A 27637-nucleotide genomic window follows, 5' to 3' on the forward strand; every position below is an offset into this window, starting at 1 on the left:
AGCCAAACCACCTGTCTCTCTCTGAGCATTAGACATAGATAAATATCGTCTCTGTGGACATTCTCGCACAAGATACACACAGTTGTCACAAGGGTATTTTCAAAAGCCAGCCAAATGTTTAACCTTTCCCTTTATCAGATTAACAGACATCTGAGCAAGAGACAAAGACGGCACATGGGAAAAAAAGAAGAGACAAAGAGAAGAAGAGAAAAGAGACAATGGCAGGAGGAGAGGAGAGTACAGAGGAGAGAGTGAAACAGGAGCAAAGAAGGAGGGAGCGGTCATTTGAAGTTTCTTTGGCAGTCCTCTATGACTTGGCAGCCATTGATTCAGTACCACTATCTTGCCAGTGTGAGCCAACATGTGCCAATGCCTGCTGCCCTGGCCAGTCTTTTGAAAAAAAGAATGTGTGGAAAAAAGGAAAAGTAGGACCTGCTTTGACACTTTGATGTTCAAAGGGGTTTTCAGATGTTCGGAAAACACGATCTGAATTGGTGCAGATATGGAAGGAAAGGACTGGGATGGAGAAGAAAGGAGGGCAAGGGATGAGGTGTGGAAAAACCAAGACACCTGTGTGTCGGACTGGTCCTGTGTTAGAAAGAGTGCTCTGTAAAGCCAGGGTGGTGGTTTGATCCCCAAAACATCCACAGCCCTTGTCCAAGTGTCCTTCATGAAGATGTGGAGCAGTGATCTCACTCATTTAGTCATACTTTAGCTTGTTTTTAACCCTTCAAGAGACATATTGTCTTGTAATGACCCTGCTCAGTCCCTCAAAGTGGACTATGGTGTTATACTTTAACATGTTGTTTGTTTGGCAGAAGCTTTTGTCAAAAATACAAGAGGTGGAGTGTAGACCCTCAGAATTATTGCAAAAAGGCAGCAGATAGCCGCAGGTCATTAGCTCAGAGGAAATGAGAGGACTTTAAATAAAGAAATATGAGGTAATGGAGAGTGATAGTAGGTATTTATGTACCATCAAAAGAGGAAGTTCCTCGAGGCATTCTTTTACAAGGGAGAAGTATAATGCTGAAGTTTTATAAATGTCTTGCCTGATAGTGACAAGTCTAGTTGTCGTTTATTTGTAAAAGGTAGTGGATGAGAAGGGTTCAGTAATATACCTGAATGAAGGAGTTCGGGTGGCTGGATGTCACGCTGGTGGTCACTTTAAAGCAGGGGTGTCCAAACTTTTTACATACAGAAAAAAATTCGAAGGTCTGGGCCACTCACGCCCCCCTGCCCTGGAGTGGACCGTTGACAGTGTGCCTCAATCGCGTCGCTCAGGGCGGGGGGCGTAGCGGCGTTCTGAGGGACAGCTGGCAGGTCAGGGGTGAGTTGGGCGCCACCTAGTGTCTTATCTGAGAAGTACAATACAGTGGGCCATAGTCCATTACATTACAATTCATTTCAGCTGATGCTTTAATCCAAAGCGATTTATAATCAATGCATTCAAGGGTACCCGAGGGTACAAACCCAGAAGAACAAAAATCAAGAAAGTACAATTTCTTCAAAAATAGAGCAAAACTACAAAGTGCCATTTAAGTGCTAGCTTGTTTTTAGTTAAAAAAAAATGTAATTTAAATTTTTTTGAGGCGGGCCAAATTAAAATGGATGGCGGGCCGCAGATGGCCCACGGGCCGTAGTTTGGAGGCCCCTGCTTTAAAGGAACATTAGTACATGTTATGTATGCTATCTGATCTCCTGCAGTTTTAGTGTTTGAGTGCATAGAGGTCCAGTCTCACCCTGTTGGCAGCATGTCCATGATAAAGCTGCTGCTGTGCGGAATCACCAGCAGGATGATTCAAGCAGGAAGAGAAATGTGCATCACAGCCAGTCAAAGAAGGACATTAAGAATATGCTATTGAAAAGCTTTCAGTGCCAAACGTGTTTTTGCTGACTTTACACCTGTCATGTTAAGTTGAAACAGGCTATAATCACAGACCTTGTCAGGACCAGTAGATCTCATGGAGACCAAAGCTTAGGCAAACATCATTGTGTGTGTGTGTGTGTGTGTGTGTGTGTGTTTTTGTTTGTGTGTGTGTGTGTGCTGGGTGATTTGTGAGTGTAATATCTTCAGTAACAATTATGTCAAATATCTATAGTAAAGTTTCACATGTTCCTGGACATAGTGATGCAATTATTTGTTTCTAATTAGAGAGGAATGTAAAGGACTTAAAGTGTCACACAGTCGCACCTACTGTCGTAAACAATGATTGACTCCAGTAAACGTGACTTGAAATAGGAAATGCATTTCTCAAAACCCTCAACTCATGACTAATACCATTAAACTTTAGCTTATTAAAGCACAGTCATTGCTTTTTGATCAGAACACCTAAATTAAACAGAAAAAATCTGCATAAGCAGAATTTATAATGTGACATATCCAGCATGTTATGGTCTAAAACCTACATTTATGAGAGCATCTGTGCTTGGATACCTTCATGTACCGAAATGTGTGTGTGAAGGAATGCGCAGGTGTCCACTCTCTCTCTCCCTCCCTCTCTCTTTCTCTCTCCCTCTCTCTGCCTGTTAGTTAGATTGATAGTCAAATTAATCTGCAGCTCCGTCCAGGTATAAACATGCTGCCTGCTGCCCAGGATACATCCCCCTCTATTAACGCCATAATTCAACACCCCCTCCAGCAGCCTGCCCTGATCATAGGAGGGTAATTGCAGGGAGGGTGAGCTTGATTTATTGACGGAGAGGATATGGTGGATTGTAAGTTGATTTGGAGACTAATTTGTGGCTCATTTTGCATCTTAGATAATTGGAAATTTGCGTTTATTGCAGAGCGCTCTTGGGCAAGCACAAACACACACATACAGGCAGTACACACATTTGAACAATGCGCAGCCAGCCAAAGTGTAATGGGCCCAGAGTTTTTTTCTGGTGATGCGGCATTCCTTGAGGGTACTTTGGAAGTGATTGTGGACACTGTAACAGATGCATGGCAATCCCTTCAAGTCAGGATCAGAGTGTAGCGATGAAAAACCTCCTTATGGCGTCAGTGCATATACTGTGTATGTGCCAGTGGGCCTCAAATAGCACGTTAAACTTGAACATCCAGAGAGGAGGACTATTGGGGAAAATTGAATTTGTGGATTGTTAGAATATGTCGCTAACAAGCTACTGTATAATTGTATTAATCTGAATAGACTTATATAGAATTAGATTTACAACTGTTTCCAGTAGCATTTCATTGTTATGTGTGCCTTGGAGCACATTCCTCATTTGTCTTAATGCATGCACATATGGAGTCATGAACGCACATAAACTGAGATTGAAATCCCATGTTTTATTCAAAGCAGATACCGTTTTCTTACAAGATAACAACCACTCACCTAAAACAGTGATTGAATGTCTGTGAACTTGTCAGGATAAGCGTTGTGAGCATTAGACCAATTGAGTGAGGTCATTCTGGGACAGTGATCATCCTGGTATTAGGGTCATGGTTAGAATTCTAGTTTAGGATTAGGAATGTATCTGTGAAAATTGAGGTAGGGCTTAGGGGCTAGTTGATGCATTAAGTCAATAGGTACCCTCACACAATTTGAGATACATGTAGAAACAGGCTGATAAAGGGTTATGGATGTCAGCCACTCACATTAGATGCTTTCATTTCACCTTTTAAATCTCTTTTTACATCCCATTCCTCTCTATGAAAACAGGATGCAGCTTCAGTGGAGCCGTCTTACTGGCACTAAATTGTCAAATTTGTTAGAAAACTTCTACGCATAGACATAAATGACACATAAAACCACAATATATTCTCAGTAGAGTCAATTTCAACATTATAAAATCAGGAAGAAACGTGGGGATGTATTTTTGTAATGCATTCAATCATCTACTTGGGAAGATCAATACCACTCTTTAATATGTGCAGGCTTAATATGACACTACTGCAAACAGCTATCTTAGCATTAAGGCTGGAAACAGAGGTAACCAGCTAGCCTACTCTCCAAAGATCTTATAACCTGCCTACCATCACAATAAGTGTTTGCTCAGAAGTGCCTGGCTTGAAAATACAGTCTCACAAATTAACCCTCCTAAAATCACATGTGTGTGTGTTATTTTTATTGGTAGACAAATCTCTGACATGAGAATATGTGAGTTTTAGTGTAGGCTGTCAGGACAGCTGTATCCACATTATTCCAAAACAACCTCTATGTCACATTTTGTGCAGTGAGAGCTTAACTCAGTCTAAAGAACACTAACATGCAATTGAGTGAACTGACCCTTTAACATATCTGCTGTCCTCACGACACAGATAACTCAAATTCTTTTATTCATGTGAATGCAATAATCGTATTACCGCAGCTTATTTTTTAAATAACACAGTAATGCTATTTCCTACAGATATAGTGCCAAGTCTAGGCACAGTGAGGGGGTTTGCTGAAAACAGATTAGACTCTGAGTGCCATGGACACGTGTCCCATAAGTGATCCTGATAAACACTAGTGCTGTTTATACTGCTTTGATGGTCTGCAAAGTGTGCACGTCTCATGAGACTGAAAGAGCCCGAGGCAATGCAAACACATCTCTAATAAGATCAAGAAGAGCCACAAATGCTATCCCACACAATCTGATATGTAGCATTATATTAACTCGATTTGTTTGTACTTGGAAATCTTCTCTCGTCGCTGTGTGTCCTGCAGCCATTTCCCTGTCTGCTTAACAAAGTCCTGTGCCACATAAATGTCCTCCTCCTTCTGCTTGACAGATATTCCTATTATCAGCTGTCTTCAGGGCTGAGATGTTCCGTTAATAGCTTTTACTTTCAGGGGGATTTATTGTCATTTCTTGTGGAAACCATTGTACAAAGTGCCTAGAATTTTACCACAAAGACCAAGTCCTAACTAGTAGATTTAACTTTCTACAGTGTACCGTTGGTGTGCCAACAATATTAAACTGCATTTTCATTTCCCTCCAAAGTTAGCGTTTGACATTTGGGGAAATTATTTGCACTTTTTTCAAGAGTTGAACAATAACCCATCTGTATTGAATACAATCAGAGATCCGGAGCCAGTTACCTCGACTTAGCACAAAAACTGCTACGTCTGGTTGTCAAGCCGGGCCTCAAGTCTCGCCTTTCTATTTAGCAAACAGACTTGAAAGTGGTATTGATTCTCGGATTTAGCTTTTGACAACAAAGAGAGTCATTTCCACAGTGTCAAAACGCCTTCTCTAAATAGTATGGATAGCTACAGTGACGTAAATGCATGGACAATGTGCACGTAAATGGAAACGTTAATCTGTCATGCCGGCTCTGTCTGGGCAATGCCAAGTGTCTGCGGAGACTTAGAATCAAGGAGGAATGTTACAAACACATCCGCTGGCAAGGAAACTGATGCATTTATTCCCAACACCTTTGAATTCCTGCGTTGACTGAAGTTTTTCTTGGAAGACGCCAATTAAAGGGAAGTTCCAACCTCTGACGGTCTGTGGAAACACACAGGAGCTGCTGTGATGTTCAACACCGGCAGGAGATGTGTGGGATGAAATGATGTGTTCTTGTCTTTTTCTTCTGGTGAACGCTCGAACTTTCACTCTGCTCTATCTGCTTCCTCCTTAATCAGTAATTTTCTTCATTTTTCAAAGCGTCTCAGACAAAGTGCATGAACATAATTAGGTGTGGGTGCTATGTTATCAGTTAAGGGTTAGTTTGAGTATGGTTACATTAATTTATCTCCTGCATTTTGCCTTAATATTTGCGGTGTTGGGTTTCTCTGGTTTGCCTAACAGGAATTAGGCCAAAGAAAATGATATTGAATTCCAATAATAAGGTCAATCATTACTTTTGGTGCAAAGATCATTTGTCAGTAGAGTACAGCAAGACAAAGAAACCAGATGTGCGGCGGTGCAGCGGGTAAAGCATTGGATACTTCAGTGTCTTTTACTCCAGGGGTATTTTACTAACTGAAACATTTAAATGTATTCCACACAGCGCCAGATATGAATACACCCACACACAGACACACAATTTGCATTCGTAAGAGGTGCACAGCATGTGCTAAATGCTTCTGACACAGCGTTTCCATTGCAGTCTAATTGAATCGTCATGAGACATATCTTCTTTACATTGATGCTGTTTTTTACCATTTAGTATTTGGCATTTATATCTGGCTTTTTTGGGGTCGGACAGGCAGAGCGGGAGAGAAGGCAATGTGGAGGGACGCAGCGGAGAGGGAGACAATAGAAGCTGCTTCACTTCTCCTCAGTTTAGATCATCTCAGTTCAGTGTGTGTCACTGGCAGAGATTTGAACAACAGCATCATAACAGCAACAAGATGAAAGGGCACTTTTACATAAAATCCATTTCTGCTTTTGGAAGTGTTTCTATTTTAGTGATGTTCCAAGTGACGACCGAAGTCGTCTTTGAATTTAGATAGTTCATAATTTCTAGTAAAAAATTATCATGTGATTTATTTATATGTCATACATTTTCACACATAATTGAATGTACATTACTTACGAGAAGAGAGTGCAGCTCTCGTGGGATTTAGTGTCCAAATCTGTCCGACTGAGAAAAAACCTACTGAACCCGGCAGGTTCTCCCCAATCTTGGACAAATGCCTTGTAAAAACGAAGAAGAGAGCCCAGCCGATGTAACTGAGCCCGACTCAAAGTCAAACTGAGACTCGGCCCAGGTATCCACATTCAAATCCTCAGTAAAGTCCTGAATCACTACTATAGAATTAGGCCAGTGGTTTAGGTTTACCCAAACAAGCAGTAAAAAACTCATCATACTTAAGAGACCTGAAGTGGATGAGGTTCTTGGGCACTGGATGTCAGCAGCAATAAGATAATAGCATGAGATAAACACAGCACTGACTCATTGTTATTATAATATAGTTTTCCATTATTCCACGACTGTCTCGGTTTAAAGCTTGGTGTCCTGAATCAGGACAGACATCTGTTTCACTGCAGTGTCTCAGTTTTTAACATTCAAATATCGATTTTTTCTGGTTTTTACCAATTATAGTAAAGATTAGAATAAACTTGTAACATCACTTAATTAGATCATTATCAGATTCTATCAAACTCATTATAACCAAAACGACTATAGAATCAGAAAGTGCACCATGTGTCTGTATACAATACTGTATGTGTGTCAGTCAATGTTCAGTGGTCAGGGCTACTGACCCCCATTCTGATGAAAACACCTGTATATGCAGAAGTATCAACAAATGTGCACATGCATGAACATATTCTTGGTATTTCCTTTAAATGTGATCGTACATGTATATATACATGTCTATGTTTCCCAAAATTGTGAATTTCACTATATTTCTAGTTTCCATTTGTTACTTCTATTGTATTTTAGCTATGTTTTTGCAGTGAAACATGGATGTTATACTACTACTATTAGTCAGTCTTTGTTAACAATATTGACACTGCCTCTGAGTAATAGCAATGTCTAGAATGGCACTTGTGCCAATGCCCAACATTCCCTTATATTCGCCCAATACACACAAAATTGAACACACTCATAGACACCAGCCCCCCAAATATGGCAAATGTGTCTGATCAAGATCCAGTGGTCATCAATTCATCCATTAAATATTCCGTAGAGGAAAATGTCGAAAAAACTCTAATTTCATAATGACGGATCTGCCCAATTTCCCCAAATCTTTCCCAAAATTGAACGGCCACTGTGGTCGGCCCATGCTGCATCTTTCAAGGTTTTATGGAAATCTGTTCAGGGGTTTTTATCAAAATTCTGCTGACAATCAAACATACAACCAAACAAGCCAACCAACCACAAGACAAACTGACAGGGTTGAAAAGATAACCTTTTGGGCAGAGGTAACAATGTTAGCGGTTCATGAAAGGCTGGATGATCTGTGTGTCAGAGGGCGAGATACACAGATAGATGGGGGCATGAGAAGGTAAAGGTAAGTGAATCAGTGGAGGAGAAAACAAGATGCTGCAGCCTAGAGATGGATTGATGAGGAGAGTAGCTGAGGGATGGACGGATAAAAGGCTTTGCAGGCCTCCAGTTCAATGCTCAGTGGTCCTGGTCAGTGACTAAAGAAACCCTGCGTCCCCTGTACAACACACATACACACACACACACACACACACGTAGAGAGATACGCAGCATTGATGGGATAAGTGGTTTTGATCCACTTAGATGAGAGGTTGTGGTAAGGGGACAATAGCTGAGTCCTGTGTGTGTTTGTGTGTGTGTGCGCGCACATGGGTGAGGTAGAAAGAAAGAGAGATCAATGTGCTCTTTTGTGTCTGGAGGTGAACTTGGCAGAACACACACAGGAAGACCTACACAAACGTTTACGATCACCTTCAGCCAATTTTAAGACTTCAAATCCAAAGTGACGTTGAAACCACATTGCATCATACAAATCCTAACTGGCTCAAAAGTTTGTTCTGTTGATAGCATGAGGTAATCCGTCTCAAGGACGTGCTGTCACACTTCAAATATCATCATTAAAAGAGTAGAGCAACAACACACATAACAAGTCACTGTATTCTTACACAGCCTACCAATCTACTCTAACTACTTCACATATGTCCACACTGACCCCCAAAAATATATATGTATCTTGATCGTACCATAACAAGAATAATGTTTAATTTATTTAATTTGATTTGGATTTTTCTTGCCACCAGGGTGCAGTTGTCTATTTACACATCAAACAGACGTGGAGCAACATTAGTATTTATTTGGAGTTGTGTCTCTGGGTACCTGATGAATGTCAGTCAAATAGTCACTCAATTTTTAGCTTTTTATCGATTCACCACTCACTCCTGTGTGAAATGTTTTGTGTTGTTCTTCATGCAGCAAAACCCTCCTGTTGCTCGCTAGTTAACTAAGAGTCAGTCGTTAGTCCTGAGCAGGCGCTTATAGTGGGATTATTTTCCAAAGAGTTTAATTAGGCCAATTAAACAATAAACAAAACAATAAAGATGTGTCCTGTAACAAAACAACCTTTTGCAAAATTTGGAAGAAAACACTCAAAATGGTATACAGTAACATTGTAAGTTAATCTATTTCAAGTTAGGTTTTATAAACTGGTGTAATAACATGGTAATAATGTAGCGGACATGATGATGTGAGTCATAACCTTACTATAATCCCTAACATGTCAACAACAATGTAAATATTTATAAATATATTAACAATTATAAGAAATAATTAAAATATCGGTGTCCATGCAACATAGTCATGGTTCATCAACATAGATTAATATTGGTTTAACCCTATTCCTTACTCAGTTTTGTGTGTTTAAACACCTTTTTTTAAATGTCCCTGGTTGTGTATTATTGGTCAATACTATGGAATTGGGTCCCTAAATATTATATTACGACACTGATCTTTTAAATTTGTCCCATAGTTATGACACCAGGGTTAATGGTAAACTCATTCATTACAATAGCAAGTACCAGCTGACAATGGAAATTATCCTAAATGGGAAGAAAAGAGGATGAACCCCAACATGTTTAATGGTCACAGTTTAAACGAGAAGATTCATGATGACTGGAGTCGGTTGTTGATGGAGTCATTGAGCCATTGTTTCAATTAGTAAAACCTGCAGTCTCCTTATTTGGAATCACGATTGACCTTTCAGCAACTGCTATGATGACAAAACAAGAAACGGGCCCTAGAGGGAAAAGACGTTTCTCTCAACCCCATCCTCAAACTGGGCCTTTACAGACTTTAATTTCTTATAAAAGTGTTTTGCTTGTTGGCGCTGAAGGTTGTACAACCAGTAATTTCCTCTGGTTTCACTGTTGTCAACAAAACACTGAGATGTCAGAAGGGCCTATAATTTCACCAGAATACCCACAAAGGTGCCAAATGGTCTACATGAAAACACACTGTTTCATTGACAATGTTTCAGTGTAGAACCCCTCCTGTCACAGTTGCCATTCCCCGTTGGATGGATAAACAAATCTTCTCAAAACAAACACAAGCGGTTTGCAGCACAGGCCATAGAAACACACCTCACATATGTATCGTATGGGTGATGCTGCCAAAGTTCAGAGCCACAACTTCAACTTGAGACTTTATTGGTGATTTTTCATTCCAGAGCTCTGCATATTGTAATGTTTAAAAGTCTGACAGTGTAAGTAGAGGAACATAATCAGAATCAGAATCAGAAAGTATTTATTGCCAAGTAAGTTTACACCTACAAGGAATTTGCTCTGGTTATTGGTGCATACAATGAACATAGAAACATAAAAATATAAAAACACAATAAATACAACACACATAAGAAAAGTAATAAAATGAAACAATTTATATTTACTTACTATTTACTTCTTATTTACTCCCTTTTCTAATATTTATACAAAGTAACATTTATTTAGACATACATATCTAAATAAATATATATAATAGATAAAAGATATAAAAAGTGAAGTAAAAAGTGAAATGCAAGATGCAAGACAGTGAACAGTGTCAGATTGCCATATGCAATGTAATGCAGAATAATATCATATAATATAATGTGTTAATTTAACACATCCTTGAGGTGTGGGGGCGGAATAAAAGTCAGAGTCTGGTGGGGGTGCCGGGCCTTGTTGATAAGGCCAACTGCAGCCGGGAAGAAGCTGCTCTTGTGGCGGGAGGTTTTGGTCCTGATGGCCCGCAGCCTCCTGCCCGAGGGAAGAACCTCAAAGAGTTTGTGACCCGGGTGGGAGGGATCAGCCACAATCCTACCTGCACGCCTCAGGGTCCTCGAGGCAAACAGGTCCTGTAGAGATGGCAGATTGCAGCCGATCACCTTCTCAGCAGAACGGATGATACGCTCCAGCCTCCTATAATAGTAAAGACACGTTCTCTTTGTTTTGTCTGTAAACCTTTCAGGAACTCAACGTACTGCATGAAAGTGTCCATGTCGATGACGGTGGAGGAGAGCGATGAGGGGAGATGCTTCAGCAGCAAAATCCGCCACCTGGAGAAAGCTGAGATAACTCACAGCAAAATGGTCACCTGCCCTGATATAGAGGACTACATGGCTCCGTACAAGCAGCCACATATGACCTGGTACAAGGTATGACACACACAAACACACACACACACACACACTCACAAACACACGCTATCACAGATATGAACGGCAGAAAATGTCCATGCAACAAAGATGTCTTCGTGTGTGTCAACTCTTTTTCCCATTTGTCATATGCTAGAACGTCATGAACGTGCCCACTTACTTGTGGTGAATCCTTTAATCTTCAACTGTGTTCTCACATGAGCTCAATCAGACATTCTGCAGAGGTTCTACCCAGTGGCTGGCAGGAGGAAACCCTGGAAAATGTCTGGAGCCAGTGACTCAGACATTTTGATTCTCACACACAGCCTCTCTGGATCATTTTAGGAGATGTTTTAGTGCTTTCTTGTAAGCAGCTATTTAGAGCCGTTCCTTATCCATGAATGTCCAGACGATTGTAACGCATCCCTTCTGCCTGTGTGTCAGGAGTGTGAGCGGGTTGAATGGAGGAGTTCCATCATGCTGAACACCACCCACCTGTGGATACCCGAGGTGGAGGAGGGCGACGGGGGAAATTACACCTGTGAGTTACAGTATGGATCGAGAGTGGTGCGGCGGACAACACAACTCAAAGTGACAGGTAGGACACAGCTCATGCATGAACGAGTGGAAAATACATATCTTGTGTTCTTGCAGTTTGTGGTTTTGAAATGATTCTGCAGGATGAGCTGCTTTGGTGAAACATGGGATTTGGCCACTGACTTGGTTCAGTGGCAAAATGGTGGCAAAATGGACGTGAGCACATCCACATCATCACACCCTGGTTTTTTAGTAACCTCCTGCTCAGTCTGATGTTGGTACATCCCTCGGATTGTAAAAGTAACGATTCAATGGGGATAGATTAAAGTAAAACTGGTTTGATGGTGTCGCAGCTTGTGGATTTCCCATTGCTGAAGGTGTTTGGAGCAGCTGACAGCAGCACAGTCAAAGTGGGGTTTCAAGGGGAAAATATTTGAACGGGACTAAATGTGGTTGTAAATTTCAGATCATAATCTTTACTCCAATGGCTGTATTTCTAACGTGGAGCCGTTTTTACAGGAGACCTAGACATATTGAAGGGCTCTGAAGGTAAAAATCCTTTTTATTACGTCCCAGTGTTACTGTCACTGATGGGAGAATAAATGAATGAAGGATGCAGGGATTAGGGTTGCAAAGGGGCGAACATTTTCCGGTAAATTTACGGACACTTTCCGGAAACTTTCCTTGGGAATATTCACCTCGGGAATTTTGGGAATTTTGAAAAAAAAATATATACGCAAATTAAACGCTGAGCAATAAAAACATCATTCAAAACTGTTTTAAAGATGTATGGAATGCAGCACAGCCTGCACGTTGAATTTCAACCCTGCACTGTGCATTTCTCCATCACATGGACAGATAATTCCCAGCATCCTGCACGCTACAGAAGGGCTATTGAGGCCAGCTGTAGTGTGCAGGACTAGTCAGGTAAGTTTCGATGATATTACTTGGGGAAATATATTAGCATGCTGATTGAGGATTGTTCATCTGTTCATCTAGACTCTTTCTATTCATTTATCCATCAATCGTAAAATATTTTTAAAGACGATTCAAATTGTTTGGCTAACTATTTATATCTCTGGCATTGCATTTGTGTTTTTTTACAACCTTATTTCTCATCTTATTCTACAGAACAATTCCACGTGCACTATCTCATGTGTGGAGACATTTCACCCCAGCCAATGTAGAAGGAAAGGCTGTGTACATTTACAAATACTGTGCAATGACCTATGTTGAGAATGACACAAAGATGCAGAAGCATATAGTCAAGTGCCCAAAGTTTCCTCAGGGCTCAAATCAGCCTATGACAAAACAAAAGGTTTGTATTTATGTCTATATATGACAAGGTAAATACAGTTTACCCACACAATTTCCTGTTAATTCCCATTAATTCCCGTATATTCCCGTTAATTCCCATGGAAAGTTTCCAGCTTGGAATATTCACGGAATTTTGCAACCCTAGCAGGGATACATTAGTTCGTCAGGACTGGTAACGACTGGTGAATAATACCGTGACCACATACCTGAGTTTCTATCTGATCTCTCTGATTGGGAGGTGCATTAAACCCCCCAGAAGGAGTTTGTGTAAACTCACTGCCATCTCAGAAACAGAGAGGAGTTAAACCATGGCAGGAATATGTGCTCTGCCAGCTTTTAATATACAGTGGATTTCTCACTGACTCCATCCATTATTTTGACAGATGCCGCGACTCAGCAATACTTCATTCATCATTACTACAGCTCTTTTAAAGTTTCCTTGAATGCACAATGCAAAGCTGCCTGGAAACAATTCAGTACATTTACACTGCTGCTGGCACAGGGTTGTGTATTTGTGATTTTGAGTTCATTTGTCTTATTCCCAGAGAATGTTTCAAGCTCCAGTTATTTCTGACCTAACTTTGACTCGTCAGTAACATCTGCACTTTGCTGTTATAAGCGTGTGTGTGGGTGTATGTGTTTGTGTGTGTGTGTGGTTTGGTGAGCACATCTTTGTACTAGTACAGATATCTTAGTGAGGACCATTTTGAGCCTAGACCTTTGAGTGCGAGGACATTTTGACTGGTCCTCTTTTCTGACCCACTATATATGTTTGAGTGTCAAGACTTGATTTTAGTGTGTTTAGTGTTAAAATTACTTAAAGGTCAAAGTAAGGCATCAGTTAGTTAGTTGTGATCGTTAAGGTTAGGATAAGGGTCTAGGGGACGCACTATGTCAATGAGCATCCTCACTAAGATACAAATACAAAGTTGTGCACTGTGCTTGTATGAATGTGTGTGCGTGAGTGTGTGTAGGGGGGGTGTATGTGTGTGTGTGTCTGCACGCTTATGTGAGAGAGCTTCAGTCTCTTCGATTTGTTGCAAATTCCTGATTTTGCACTCATTGTTGTGCCATGTGCAATATGCACATTTTTATTTTCTATGACACACAGACACTCGCAATAACACACACACACACACACAATCACACACTCACACACACACACTGACACACTGAGTGACCCTCCAGTCTTTCATAATGTGATGTACCATGATAAGAAGCATGCAGTGAAAGCAGATACAGCTTCAGTGACTGCACTCTCTTACAATTCACTGTTTCATATCTCTTACATTTTGAATCCCAGAACCAGAGTCAGTCCTTTTTTTTCTCATCTTGCTCATCGTGCCGGTGGTTCAGACGTGCAGCTTCCTCTTGTTCAGTGGAGCTGATATGAGCAGCCACTGCTTCATTTGCCATGGAATAATTCAGCACCACATTTTCTGAGTTGCCTTCATCTACGCTCATGTGGAGGGAGATAACAGTGGGAAGGTGGAATCACAGTCTTTCTTACACATTTTCTCAGCGTACACTATAAAGGAAATAGAATCGGCTGGTCCCCGTATTGAGCTGTCTCTCTGGAACATCGCTCCGGTTGAACCTGAAGCCAGACTTAACACGGATTATTTAGAGAGAAATGGCTCAAAGGATGGTGTTACTACGTAGAAAGTAAAAAGTTCAGCTTTTTTGTTGACCAAAAATCCAATGGAGCATACAAAAGATATCCAGTGACAGAAACAAGCATAGCAAGTGTGCTGGAGAAGTCTTTTGCCTGATGAAATAAAATACATGATGAAAATGTTTCTTGTACAATGAGTTTTCCAGGCTGAATTTTAGTCATATATATGAAAGATTAATACTGAAGTTCAAACAGTGAACAGATCACACTCTGGCAGAGAAGCAGGTAAAAGGGATGTAAAGGGAAACAAAGATAAAATGCTTTTGTACTTCACTTTCTCTCAGGACTTGAATGTTAATCTCTGTACTGGATCTGTTCTAAACGTTTTGTAAATGTGTTCAAAGAGGTGTTTGATATCACCTGACCAAGTCTATACGATAGATTGTCATGTTCGCTTATAGAAAGTCTCTGTTATGTCCTCATGTGGCAAACAGTGAACATTATAATGAGGCCTTATAATGCATGAGTTTGATTACTCTTACAACAATTAGCTGCCTGAACAAGCTGCTGGACTCTTCCACTCTACCGACCTCCTGTGTCAGCCCTGTGTTGTTTCTTGATGTCATCAGATAAGTTACAAAAATGAGCAGGGAAGCAAACTAACATACGGGGATGTTATGTTTGAATGAACTGAGCAGAACTGTGTGTGTGTATGTGTGTGTGTGTGTGTGTGTGTAAGAGTGTGTGTCAGCTGGAAGCTCCACACGCAAACTGCTGTGAGGCCAATTTATCTCGTCCTATTTAGGAAGCCAGACTATCTCTCTGACTCGTATTACTTTCTTTCCTCTCTCCTTCTCTACAATCTCCCACATTCAGACCTTTGACTCTCTCCGTCAGCCTCTTTCCTCTCCACATTTCTACAAATACTGAGCTTAGGGCCAATTCTCTGGCCAGCCCCGATCCAATCTTCATTACCCACAGCCTATTTGTGTGCTTGCCAGTGTACGTGCATGTACATGTGTAACAGATGTAAACACGAGATTCAGGACTTGGTTTTGGGTTCTTTATTTAGCTGAGAAACCTTTTTGCTTCAAAAGTCCTCAGTGTAACAAAATTGCACTCATACTTTTCTTCTAGTATATAAAACACACTATACACACCCTTATCTATTACATAAAATCTACACACACCAGTAACACATTGTTGGGCAAACAGTTCTTAAATCAAAAAGGAAACCCACATACCTGCAGAAACCAACAGAAACCTTTTTGCTCCATTCAAAAGTCTACAAAATAAAATAAATTTACATTAAAGGCTGCCAAAATAATTGGCGCGAAAACAAAATGGTGGCCGCTTTACGTTAGCACGGAGCATTTCAACAAGTGACTTACCCTCAGTGTAACAAAATTGCACTGAGGGAAGGAAGAGCCGACAGGAAGTTAGAGCTTCGGGGAGCACAAAAGGTGGTGCACAGCAACATCACTTCCGCAGGTAGCGTTAACAATATAAAATATTGTTATAAATAATAACACAAATACAAATTATAAATGAAAAATAAATACAGTACATTCTTAACTCTGTTATACATATATATAGTGTATATCCATGTGTATGTGCTTCTTTTACATGTGACTAGCTGCTGAGGATTGACTGTGCTGTGGTACTTCATGATTTGAGCAGCATCACTCGCTGTGTAAAGGATCCATCTATCTCACACGGTCAAATCAGGGATTTCTTCAACATCAGCTCGCTATCTCCAGCCGCTGCAAGCCTCCACTGTAAATAACTGTCGGTAAAAAGCAGCCCCTGAGACATCTGTCAGTGTGTGCCAGGCCTCGGAAAAACATCTCTGTCCTTGATCCCGTAGTTAGGTCTGTGTCTCTTGGCAGCAGCTTTTATTGCCGTGCTTTCAACATTAAATGGAGATTAAAGTAAAGACACAGGCGGAGCCCCCAGATCAGCTGCTGGCTATAACGTTGATTCCTGCAAAAGACACTCCACTGCAGAAAAGAAGTGCTGGATAAAGACTGAGGGAGAACCTGCAACAGGGAGGACGTGTCGTAAACGTCACGCTCTTGATGTGCTTCATTCAAAGCTTCTACTTTTTATTTTTTCTAAACATTCAGCTCTTAATTAACTGCTGCACCTGAGGGGACACATCGGAGGGGCTGGGTAATCTCTTGTGTTTACAACGCTGTTCAGTCCGAGGCCTTGGGATATCCTTGGATCTATGCTCTAGACTGAATGTGTAACGTTGGGGCCTTTTTTTTTTTTTTTAAATACATAATGGTTTCCGCTTGCAATGCTTTTCACAACATTTGAATTCATGTGCAAATATAAACCAAGTTAGAAATCAAACATCTTCCATGGCCATAAGCTCAGTTATGCAGGACTTAAAGTTGAGCAGTGAGGGTAAGAGATGATTTCTCACACACTCACTAAACCCTGAAATAAGATCCCTATCACATTAGAACATTAACATCTGTTACACATTTCAAAAAAGCTACCACCACTTTCTGCAGGACCCACAACCACTTATTTATCTTATACTGGTTATTTCATACCACTAAGCCCCTTCCCCTCTCAATGTCTGTGAAGCTGTCTGTACTGTCGTCATCGCTCTTCATCTCCCTTTTTTGATTTTGTTCTGTTTTTGTATTTTTTTATATGTGATATTTGTCTTTTATATGCTGCAGAACCGGAACCTGCTATAAACTAGTTCTAACTGAGTCGATCCTGTTTAACTGTAACTATAATAATACTCTTAATCCTTTCATTTTCCGTGGCACTTTTTTGTGAAATAAAGTTTGGAATTTTGATTTTCTCGCGCACACGGAACAGTTTTTTGTTATTTCAAGATCTTTACGGATTCGTGTCACTTTTTATTTTTTTTATGTCTGCCAATCTGTCCCATGGTTGGACAGATGGGACATTTTCCTACGTACCAAAGTGGGACAGAAACAAGCTGGAAGTGCTGTTCACCAAACCTCATGGTTACTTGCTATGTTACTTTCAGCTGGTTCAGTTTAAGACAGAGGTACTGCAGGGGGGTCGCAAAATGTTTGGTTGAGTAGACAATTTTTTATTATTTTTATAATTTTTTATTCATTTTCGAACCAATTTTTTTCCAACAAAATGTGTGTAAATACACATTAACATGCATCCAACATATTGAGAGGCTGATTTGAACCTCTGCCTGAAAACCTCCATCAGTCCAAGGTTAGATAAGTTGTGTGCTACCTATCAGAGTCCGATATCTCACTAATGTGGGCGTATGTGTGCCATCCACAGATGGCTTGAGGATTCACTGTCTCTTCTACATGTATGTTAAAAATAAAAACATGAATCTGTGAATTACTTTAATAGCTCAGTGTTGTATGCAAGAGTTATGTTTATAAAAACCAGTGGCATGGCCACCCTGTACCTTGCACATGTTTAAATTAAAAACATATGAACCCATGTAATATTTGACTGGCTTAGTATTGAATGCACAATAACAGGGTGGCTATGTTTATATATGGCACTAGGCCCAGTTTAATATAAAACACAATTTTATACAATATATATAGTAGGGGGTCCTTGCTCCATCTCTCCACCAGTTTGGGGGTCCTTGGCCTGAAAAACATTGAGGACCCCTGGTTTAAGAGGTTCCAAGTCACAGCTGAAATGTTCAAATCTGTGCGTGATGACCAAGATACTGATCAAACGATAGAAAACAGAAACTTCATTTTGACAAATAAAAAATTCACGCACCTTTTATGAATCGAAGGTTAAAAAAGCTCCGAAGACCCTAATGGATTAATACACTATTATTATGAGTCACATCCTACTTGGGCAGGAGTTGCTGCTTGTTGACACCTGCACCATCTTTATCTGTTAATAGGAATAATAATAATAATCATTGCAGAGCCAAAGTTTGAGCCGAGTCAATGTTAATCATTTACAGTTAATCATTTGCAGTTGTAAACAAATCAGAGCTTAATATTATATGAAGAAAGCCTCGTACTGCGAATTCATACCCACATTGTCAACCAGGCTTAAATTAACTTTTTTAAGATCTCTTTCGTCTTTGTGTGTGTGTGCGTGTGTCTGTGTGTGTCTTCGTGCGTTTGCATATGTGTGTTCATCAACATGCAGTTTGTAATTCTGTGCGATCTGTGTGAGACACGCACACAAATACTTAAGCAAACGTAAACAGATGAAGCACACGCACGGTCCGCTGGGTAGGTCGGATCTGATTGGGTCAGAGCAGAGATAACTCAGGGTCAGTGGAGAGAGGGAGGGAGAGAGAGAGAGAGGGAGATAAACAGCAAGAAAGAGAAGTAGGAAATAGATGAAGAGGAAAACGAGAAGGAGGAAGGAAAGAAAGAAAGAGCAAATACACAGTAAAGTTAGAAAAAAAAGGGGAGGAAGGAAATGAGGCTTTTAAAGTGTTACCTTTAACATGCACACACTTATTGCCTCAAGGGAAAGAACCACACTGAGGTCACTGAGGTCACTGAAGTCTGAGCTGACCTTTGAACCTGAATTAGTGTTGTATTCATAATTCAGGTAATACAAAATAAACAAGGACAGACAACAGATTAATGCAAAGAATGCAGTGTAAAAACATAATATCATAACAAGTCGGACAACAACCAAGGGAATCTCAAAACTTATAGTTCGAAGAGTTGTTTTTGGTTTCACAGTTGATCTGGAGGGAGAGAAATGTGAAGAAATGTAAATAACATGTGTAAATGATGAGATGAATCGACTGATAGAGCAAATGAATGGAGAGATGTTTATTTGTCTATATGTTCAAGCAGAATATTGCCCTTTGGGAAACATTCATGGGGAGGCCAGAGACATAATGGTTGTACATTTTATTTGAAGCAGAGTTTTTTACTGTGATATACACTTCGTTACAAAGTCAACAAAAACATGCATTAATAAGTGTCGGTGTGAAGATAAAACAACACTTTTAAAAATACGTTACAGCCAATGAACAAAAATGCAAATTGATGTTCATCGCTGTCCAATGAATGGCTGAAAAAAAGTAAGAGAAGCAGAAATATAGAGAGAGAGAGACGGAGAAGCAGACAGACGGAACTCTCTCATCTTTTTATTTTTATATATCTGTTGTCCAGCAGTGAAGAGCTCCACCAGCCCTGAGCTGCCTTCAGGAGCAATCTGCCACTCTCCTGCTCCACAGCTCTATCCCTGCATGTGTGTGTGTGTGTGTGTGTGTGTGTGCGTTCTGTGTGTGTGTACATGTGGTTTTTGCGGGTTTTGCCCACAAGCCTGTAAAAACAAGAGTAGGTGTATTATGATGTATCTGAGACTTTGTGAGTGCTTGTGCCTGTATGTGTACTAAACACCTGGGCGGATGTATATGTTAACAGAAATAGATTATAAAGGCAAAGCAGCATTGAAGATACTGTATAGTTTAAAAAGTATATAATCTTTGCCAAAAATGTATATACAAATTTCAACATGTAGGAGCATAAAGAGAATATTTGTCTAAGAACCAGTCTTTCTGGGTGGTCGGACTTTCAACCATATCAATATTAACGTCTAGTTTACAGCTTATTGTTTGATATTTTTATTTTCATACAAAGTTAGTATGTTTTATTTTGCCGACATTATTGTGAACACATTCCTGAATAATGATATAAAGAAGAATGACGCCTCAGAGGCAGTTCTTTGGTGGTTCAAATCTGTAATCCTGCCAACATGATTATATATAGAGCCCTCATTGTCAGGAGATATTGATGCCATTATGCTGTGTCCTGATTGGTGAATGAGTTTGTCCCTTTTCCTGCAAATGTAAACGGCACAAGCCACATCCCGTTCATAACAGATGGGAATTGATTTCAGCTCCGTCTTCAGGCCTCTGCTGTTCAGTGCACGACCAGCGGCCCTGGCACTGCTCTGTGTGAGGTGCTAATAATTAGCTGAGTTAGATAAGGTTTTTACAACTCGCAGGTCAAAAGCACAAATTTGGAGTCAGTACATACTTTCTAACAAAATGCTGTTCATCTCAAGTGTTTTCCGGGATGCTACAATTAATTAATTATTAAATAATACAAAAACTGCGAATGTTTTAACTTTGAAATTTATTTCCATTGCATCTGTCATCCTTAGCAAAATTTGCTGTATCACAAATTAAAGGTACACATAATTACATCTAGAATTATAAGCCAGGTGAAGGCATCAGTAGCTACATGCTAGACCTCTTTAGTACACTTTAAAAACAGGTGTTTGCCTTGATTCACAGTGAGTTAGCATCAGTTCACATCCACATATGTGTTTTCATTTACCTTGTATTGTTTTGTAAAAGTTGTAAAAGTCACTTTTATTCTGAATACACCTTTACATTGTGCCCTGTGGCTTACCTGGCAGTTTCTGTGCTTCCTGCTCCATTCTAAATCTCAGAACTAATCCAGTCAGCATTCATCTTCCAGATTAACTGCAGGTGACGTCATCGTCTTCTTCTTCTGGATATTTTGTCTCAACCAATTCTTTCTCTCTCTCTCTCTCTCTCTCTCCCTCTCTCTCTCCCTCTCCATTTGCTTTCCTTCTCCTCTGTCTCTTCCCCCCCTCAGCCATGTTTAAAAAAAAGTCTCATCCATATTTCAGAGGCATTTCCAAGTAAAATGTGTGTTGGCAAAGTACACAGCATTCAGGCTAAATTTAACACTGCTGAGGATTCCTGTGCATCTGAATATGTTGGTGTCTGCGTGAGAGAAACAGATGAGGGAAGAGAGAAGGAAAGAAAGAAAGAAAGAAAGAAAGAAAGAAAGGCAGAAAGAAGATTTGCTCTGGTGCAAAAATTTTGTAACCTCATTGGAATAATTTTAAGCCTATAATGCAACATTACTTCCCCTGCATGACAATTTCCCACAAACACACACACACTAGGACACATTCAGAGATTTCCTGTCTTTCTTTCCCAACCATCCACTGTCTACATCTCTCACCGTCCATCTCTTCACCTCTTTTGCTATTTTCTTCTTTCTTCCTTCTTCTCTTCTCTTCCTCCTCGTCTCATTCTGGTGTTTTCTCCTATCCTTGCTTTCATTCAGTGTTACATTGTTTTCTCCTAATCTTTCGTACACTTGTCTCTCCCTCTCTCAATTCAATATGCTGCATTGTGTGTGTGTGCATGCGTGTATGCATGTGTGTGTGTGTACCCACTTGTGCGTGTTTGTGTTTTTGTAAGTGTGGTAGGAGAGGCCTGTGACCTAGTTAGAGTCTCACCTCCTAATTCATTGTGAAATTGGCTCTGGTCTCCAAAGACAGGGATTCGATGAGGTTACTACAACCTCATGCACACATATACACACACACATACTCACAAATACACACTTCCTATTAACATGACTTTGCAACTTAAATAGATAGCTCTGCAGAGAGATGGTAGGAGACAGAGGGGGAAGGAGACAAACATCCCCAAGAACAGAATATTCTGCTGTTGTTTTGGGATGTTTGAGAGTAAGAATTAATTTATCTAAAAGTTAGAGTGCCGGGTTTATTCACTCCTACATTCATAAGACGCATGATTCCAATTTTAGCCTTCCTCGTCTGGGTTTGCTTCTCCAAAACATGGAGAATGGTGCAGTTGTATTTCTAAAAACGGTCATGGCATCAAGGTGCCAGAAGCTGTCTCCACCCGCCAGTGATGAGGGCTGGACGTCTTCTCACAACTTAAACTGAAATAAGGTGCTTAGAGAGTTTCCTCAATATAATTTCTAAAATCCATATTTCATTCAGATATTCAAGCTTTTCCCAGAGTGAATGCAGATATAATGTTAATTGTGAGAGATTTGCTCACAAGTGTGTGTTCACACCTGGTATCAAAATGCATCCTGGATTTGTCTCTTGTGACCACTGGTCATCAGATTACACTTTCCTGCTCAGTATGCAAATAAAAAGGCCGGCCATTTCTGTCTGGGATCACCACAGGATGTTGTTTTAAACACAGTCTGAGTTTACAGATGTGTCTGATGACAATGCTTGTGTTTGTGTGTGTGAGGGTGAGTGGAGTCAGGAGGGGCCGACCGAGTGAACGAGTTGCACGTAGATCAACAACGACGACAGATTTCACACAAAAAAGAATAGAAATTTGTCAGTGTTGACACTGTGTCCACAACAAATAGACATATGGACCCTGAGAAAAGTGAAAATACATTTGATTTATTGTGAAACTCTAACAGGTGTAGAGACTGTGGACGTGAAATGACTTCCTTTATATGTCTTCACACAGCGAAAAAGAATATGGCCACGTATGCACCAGATCACCTTTGAATGAGGTTCCAGGGTTTGGTATTGGATCACTCAGGATAGATGTCAATACAAGGTCTGGACCATAGACTGGTCTGGACAGGCTCTATGTGTTTCCTACTGGCTTTCCGGCTTCCTCCCACAGTCCAAAGTCATGCAGGTTAACTCGAGGTTTGAAAGTGAATGTGGATGTTGTTTGCTGTGTCAGCCCCGTGACGGACAGGCGGCCAAACCCTCCCGCCAAATGTACCCCAATATCTTCATCACAAAATTACTGTTTGTACTTGTTACTTGTTCCTTTTGAGAAAAAAAATCTTAAGTATCAATAGAAGATGTAAGTGAGAGAAACTGTGAGATTTCAGAAGCTGTGTGAAAATTCACGCCTCAGATTTGGTGATGATTTAAGTTCAGACCAGATCGAAATATACTTTCTCAAATGTTGAATGCCATGACGTAGTTTGAGAGGGTACAATGAGAGAGAGGGAGAAGTGGAGATACTGAAATAGCTGTGAAAGTAGGAATGAGTCAAATTGGCTGCTACACTCGTTACATCCTATTTATTTAGATATTTTAGGATCTTCTACTTTACTTTTCAGCTGTGTAGTTGAATGCTTTATTTTGTAGCATAGATAAAGTCTTACATTGCTTCGTAAAACTTTTCCATTACTTTAATTTCTTTTAAAACCTTCCTCACTAGGAGGACAGTATCGAGGAACACTGAGTATGCTTCAGTTTTTCTCGACTTGTTTTTCTCCTGTGGTCGTGCAAGTAATGGCCGTTATCTCTCAGAGGGAATGATATTGCTACAGCCCAAAATAACCTCTTATAGAGAACGCTGAGGTGAATGTCCACAGTTCTCTGTTATATACTAAACCAATTAGTAGTTGTTGCCAGAAACTAAACTGTAATAATAGATGGTCAAACAAGGTCTGGCAGGTTCCCCAAATGAAATGGCAAAATTGTCTGGGCCTAGCAATGCTTCAAAATGACATTTTAGGAAAGCTCTGACTGAACCATCCAGTCTTACCTCCTCTCTGTACAGACTTTGTGGCTCCTTGACAGCTTGGCAGTATTTCCTTCTTTGCCAGAGAACTTTGTGTTGTGATTTGAGAAAATTAACTCTATGGCAGAACACAGAGACGGAAGCAGGTGACGTTTAAAAGGATTTATTGAGAGAACTGGCAACAAGATCTGAGAATGTGAGCAGGAGTAACACAGTCCGGGAAAGAGGACAGGTGAGTTTTCCAGGATCCAAATTTAACCAACCGAGCGCAAAAGGCAGCGGAGCAGGGGAGGCTGAGCGTGGCAGGTGTTGTCTGAGAGGAAGGTGATATCGGCACAAGTAGACAACAAGTTTTAGTTTAGAAACAAAATACAGAAACTTCAGGGTGCAGGGACAAAGAAGGAGGCCATAATGTTCCTACCAAAGACTGTATACAGATGAAGGACAGCTCCCCAAATGTAAAGCAGAACGTGTTGATCGCCCCTTTGTGGCTGGCTGCAGTAAGGGTCCTAAACCCGTCCTCCTTTATGTCAGCAGATGGGACATGGACCAATATGAAGGACAAAGAATTTGTACATTTGTACAAGAATTTTCTTCTTAAATATGCTCTCTTTCATTTACACTGTTGTCTGTTCAAGCATTCAAATATTTCCCATATTTCCTGTATTGGCGGGACCTCGCTAGCCCACCTCCATCCATCCATCGCTACTGCACAGACTCTAGAAGTAGAGATGCAGCATCCATCTTTATATCCACTCTAGACTATAAAGAGTAAGACTGATGATGAGCTGAAATTGTCTTATCTTGTGTTTCTAGCTTGTTAAGGTGATAAGGTGATGTGGCTCAGGTATGCAGGTGAATTGGCGTGAGAAGGGAACTTGGAAGTCACGCCATGACACAAACAAGAAAAGAGACAGTACGTGGACAGAACAACAAACTACATGGAATGGGAAAAGGGAGCAGGGAAACATACAGGAAGCAGGGCAGGATACATTTGTAGAGTGTATATGTTATAATACACTTGGTCTGTGCCCTGCACTGGGAACACATTTTCAAGGTTATACTTGAGCCTGATCACCTGAAGAATCACTTTGTAGTACAAGGAATAACAGACCACCCACTACACCACGAGTGTCTTTGTGGAATAGGTTTTTAAACAGCTTTGATAGATTCCACATGGATATTTTTTTGTTATGCTTTGCAAATTAATATAATCTTTATACCTGGACATTTCTTATGGAACCCAGTAGTACATTGTCCTATTCATGTGATAATAATGGTGATGTGTTAACGTCAAATGTCCTCAAAATGAGCTCAGTTTTGAACCCATAACGTTACATGTATGCTTCCAATGGTGAAACCATTGTATTCTTCTGTTGGATAAAAGGATTTTGTCGTTAAAAGGGTAAACAACTTTACAACAAGCTGCAATAGCCCATTTCCTGCACCTGTTTTCTTTTCATTGATGAATACAGTGGAATAACAGACAACACAGACAGTGAGTTTCAACTCACATTGTCCTTGAACCGATAAATCATGGTAATGAAATTGGGGTTGTATGCTCCCTTTTTAACACCCCCCCACGTCCTATTTGTTATTTAATACAGTGTATCCACTAACACACAGCAGTAAAGTTATATAAATTGTCAGAGAGGGAGGTGAAATAAGAATCACTTTTTTTATTAAATATATCTATATCTTGTATATCACTATAACTTCACTATATTGACGCATTATGGTACACATTAGTTAGCCTGCATATGCAACTAAGTTCAAAGTCATAAAAGCAAATGTAAATAGTTCAGAATTTCACCCTAATTTTCTTACTTTCCGTGATTTTGTTTACGTTTGTGTAGGACCCTATTAAGAATCAAATACTGTCCTGAATAACTAATGCATTGCCTCATAAAGCGGCATTTCTTGTTATTCATCTAGAGTAAGTCAGAACAGAAGCACTAACTGTTCACTCGACCAAAGGCTCAACATAAAATAACAAGACTAACAAAGAAAAGCCAACTGCTGATAACTGAGGTGACTGAATGTTTGACCAGGCGTTGACTCTAGAGAAAAGTCAAAGAGTCACCAAAATGCATAAGGCATTTGATTTCCTTACAGTCATTACAGAGTAACCCATACAATAGTTCTCAAGACATTTCACAACACAAAACAGCTGTGAACCTCAAGGAGGGGTGAGTGGAAAAGTTGGACCATCCCACATAATATTTAATATAAGTATTTATTAATATGCTGTTAATATAGATTAAAACAAAATCTCTGATGTCACTTGAGATCAGAAGATTGGAGGTCAAGGTCATATCTCTAGACTGGCAGACGTCCACCTCGTTAAATTATCCATCAGCAAGACACTGAACCCCTATTGTACCTGCTCTGACCTTTGACCTGTGTGAAAGAAAGGGCAGTTTAAATAAGACCATTTTCCCTCATTAAAACCACTGCACATCTTCAGGATGGGATCCACTGAGGCTGTTCCAGCATTTTACATAATACAGATACATTCATTCATTTAGGTTTGCTAGAGTGAGTGATTCAGCAGCACATGTAAAGTGCTCTATCTCCATGACCGAAGCACATGGTGCAAGAACAGTAAGCTTCCAAATCAGCTTTCCATACTTTAATTGTTGAGCAAGTGTTGCCGCACCAGACACATGGTTCACAAGGGTAATATTACATTTCTTAACCTTTCATTATTCAGTCTGAGTGCCGTCTCAAAATTCTTTAAATCCAGGGGAGCTCGCACCTATAGGAATAGTGCGGTAAAATTGGGTCAAAGAAGCTAAAGTTTAGTCGTGTTGTGCTTCCATAAAAATACGTTGAAATACTGCACTACTAACTTCAGACCAGGTTTTCGTTTGTCAATCTCTTTCCACTGCTTCAACTTAACAATATGCCAGCAACGCTCCTGACCCGATTCATTCTAAGATCAACACACCCATTTGGGCTCAGGTTGCCACTAGCGTATTTACTATAGCTTGAGCCATTTTCAGACTTGAACCTGAAGAAATTGTCAGGAAAATTGGTAGCAGGCATTCTCCAGACTTTGCCTCTCACCCATGGAGAACGCAGCAGGAGATTCTCTGTCTCAGACATGTTCACAACAACAGGAAAGGGTCTGGATCATTCAGGTATGTTTCGCCTCAGGGACAAACACGGCACTGAGAGCACAACATGTCTCTTCCTCTGAGGATTGGCTTCGATTGGCTGAAATGCAAGTCAAGTTGGTTCAGGACGATCAACCAAGGTCAACTTGGTTTCATGTCAGCAAATAGACACAGGGCGTTTTAAATTATTCCTCTACTTTTGAGACATTGTATTTTAGTTTATGTCCAATCTTGCATCATTGTGTGTCCATGTGTCTATGTTTGTGTGTGTGTGTGTGTGGGTGGGTGTGTGTGTGTTTGAGCGAGGACTTGGTTGAAGTGACTTGATACCCTTTGTTTTCTTCCACTTCAAACATGATTTAACATAATTCAGCCACTGGTCTGGAAAATAAGGAGTCAAGGGGGTAATTATGTATATAAATATATATCTACGCACTCACTGTCACTCACACACACACACACACACACACACACACACACACACACACACACACACAGACAACATTTCACTTTGTTCATTGATGTTGAAGAAATGATGGTGAAAAAATGTCTTTCCCTGTGTCTCGCCTTCTTTCTCTCTCTCTTTCTCACACACACCGACACACACACACACACACACACATAGGCAGAGCGATGAAAACCCAGTGGTCAAGTTAATTGCATTAGTCCACCTTAAGATGCAGACCCTTCTGTCTCTCACACATCGATACCTCTCACCGAGAGGCAGGACAAGAAAAACAAGTAAAAGTACAAAACAAGAAGGAAGAGGGAAGTAAAAAAGTGAGAAAAA

General features: G+C 40.3%; 1 protein-coding gene across 1 annotated transcript in view; it reads left to right on the top strand.

The window, feature by feature from the left end:
• The window catches only part of il1rapl2 (interleukin 1 receptor accessory protein-like 2), a 296408-nt gene that overhangs the window by 167410 nt on the left and 101361 nt on the right, over positions 1 to 27637 (top strand). The window contains exons 4-5 of the mRNA XM_053429016.1: positions 10829 to 11015; positions 11439 to 11592. Of these exons, the coding sequence (XP_053284991.1) occupies positions 10829 to 11015; positions 11439 to 11592 (341 nt within the window). The remainder of the gene's footprint in view (positions 1 to 10828; positions 11016 to 11438; positions 11593 to 27637) is intronic.

The sequence above is a fragment of the Pleuronectes platessa genome, chromosome 8 (genome assembly GCF_947347685.1).
Source record: "Pleuronectes platessa chromosome 8, fPlePla1.1, whole genome shotgun sequence".
In the NCBI taxonomy this organism is placed as follows: domain Eukaryota; kingdom Metazoa; phylum Chordata; class Actinopteri; order Pleuronectiformes; family Pleuronectidae; genus Pleuronectes; species Pleuronectes platessa.